General features: G+C 34.8%; 1 protein-coding gene across 1 annotated transcript in view; it reads left to right on the top strand.

The window, feature by feature from the left end:
- The window catches only part of LOC119588243 (fibrillin-3-like), a gene marked incomplete at its 5' end in the record, with an annotated part of 37,181 nt that extends 35,378 nt beyond the window's left edge, over positions 1–1,803 (top strand). Inside the window, 1 exon segment of the mRNA XM_037936939.1 lies at positions 530–1,803. Coding sequence (XP_037792867.1) covers positions 530–734 — 205 coding nt within the window.
- Between the last annotated feature and the right edge of the window lie 6 nt (positions 1,804–1,809).

The raw sequence follows: 1,809 nt of genomic DNA, 5'->3' as shown, positions 1-1,809 counted from the left end.
ATCAATTTACACAGCAATCTTCTTTTTCCTTTTTTTTGCAATATTTTCTCCCACTTGAAGCTATTGCCACGTGGGTAAGTGCCCGATTTGTAAGTATCTGTCACGTGTTTTATGCAGAAGCAATTAACAAGGCTGGACTCCTGTACATAGATCAGAGCATGTAACTCATGTTTTAAATGTTCAAATATCAAATGTTCGGAAAGCATGGTTATAATGTACCCTTGTTATATGTCTTTTTTTCGTCGATATTTTATTTTCTTGCATTCCAAATTTTGATACATTTTCCTTTTTTAGTCCGACACTTAGGGAAAAAATGTGCTGTTATCATGAGTTAGAAAATATACATCAATTTTCGTGACTAATCTGTTCCACGTCTAAAAAGAAATGAAAAGAACAAAGATACATTTTCATAACTAATCTGCTCCAAATCACGATACCAAATTGCTCACCACTGTTGCCTCGAGTATTCCCCGTCACAATGACCCGGCCTAACACAGGGGAAAAAGGCTCATTAGACATTTGCTTTCAGTAATCCCGTCAGAGGTGACTTGGCATCAACCTACCACGAACAAGCTTCAGCGGCTTCCTCGGCAGCGACGCATTTCCTGCAGAATTTCCCCTTTTCCGCCCTCCCGCCTGGCACCACGATGGCACTGGCACACGCCCATGTCAGAGGAAGCTCGAATACCCACGCACAAGCCCATGCTCAGGCCGGCATCTATAACTTCGGCTAAGGTCCTTTTTCTCCCTCTCTACATTCGTCACATTTGACCCTACTTAATGCAGCCAAGATTTTTGCATACTGAAAGTTCGGTATTGTGTAGCACAGGGTGGTAAAGGAAATGTTTAATGAAACTGATATTCCTGTTATTGTGTATATAGTTTTTTTCTTTCTTTTTTTTGTCCTTTCCATGAATTACCTTATTAGGTATACTAATGGAGGTTTTAATATGAATAAATAATTCTTTGTTATTATTTTTCTTACGAATACGGTGCCACAGGCAATTTTGTTCTTAAAACTAAAGAACTTGAGTTTGTCATATATTACAGATACAATCATTTCTTAAAGTATGCTTCTGGCAGAATATTCATCACTATCCTTCCCTTTGATTATTAAAAATAAGATATGTAGACATGGCAGGCTACGATCAACAAGATATACAAAGTGTTTCCAAAGGTGATAACAAAATGTATATTGTACTGTATGTATGCATATTTTATAGGTGTTATATTTTGTTACTTTGCCCTTTTTATTTATTCTGCAATAAATATGTTATTTATTTATTAGAAGGAGATGGAAAAGTATAATCTGTAATAATATAATAACGTGTTCGTATGGATATTCTGCCTGAAACTTCAATAATTTTAATTCACTGATCAAAATTGCCTCGGATGAGCCATTGGATTATATAATTGATTAATTTTACAATTTCTTCTCCGGTCTAATTTACTCTGTTTATAAAAGACTGCCTCAAAGAACGTGAAATAATAAAGACGCAATAACATCTTATCTAAAATAAAAAAATCCTTACTGAATATTGGACATAATCCAGTGCTTTAAGGTACGAAAAGTTTTCAAACTTATTTATACATGTTTTCTTTTACATGTGATGACCTTCCAAATTTGCAACATTCAAAATCCTAAATCAGTGTTAATAAAACTGTCTAAGCTTAAATATACTTTAGATTTGAGTAAGTGTTGATCAGCTTTCTCTGTTAGTCATCGTTTTGCAAGAAAGGAATCCATGAAAAACCGATTTTTAGAAATAACTCCCTCCTTTTGGTCTGAAACAGCGCACTTAAAAAGAT

The sequence above is a fragment of the Penaeus monodon genome, chromosome 23 (assembly GCF_015228065.2).
Source record: "Penaeus monodon isolate SGIC_2016 chromosome 23, NSTDA_Pmon_1, whole genome shotgun sequence".
Lineage (NCBI taxonomy): Eukaryota > Metazoa > Arthropoda > Malacostraca > Decapoda > Penaeidae > Penaeus > Penaeus monodon.
This window is presented reverse-complemented; position numbering and strand designations above follow the sequence as displayed.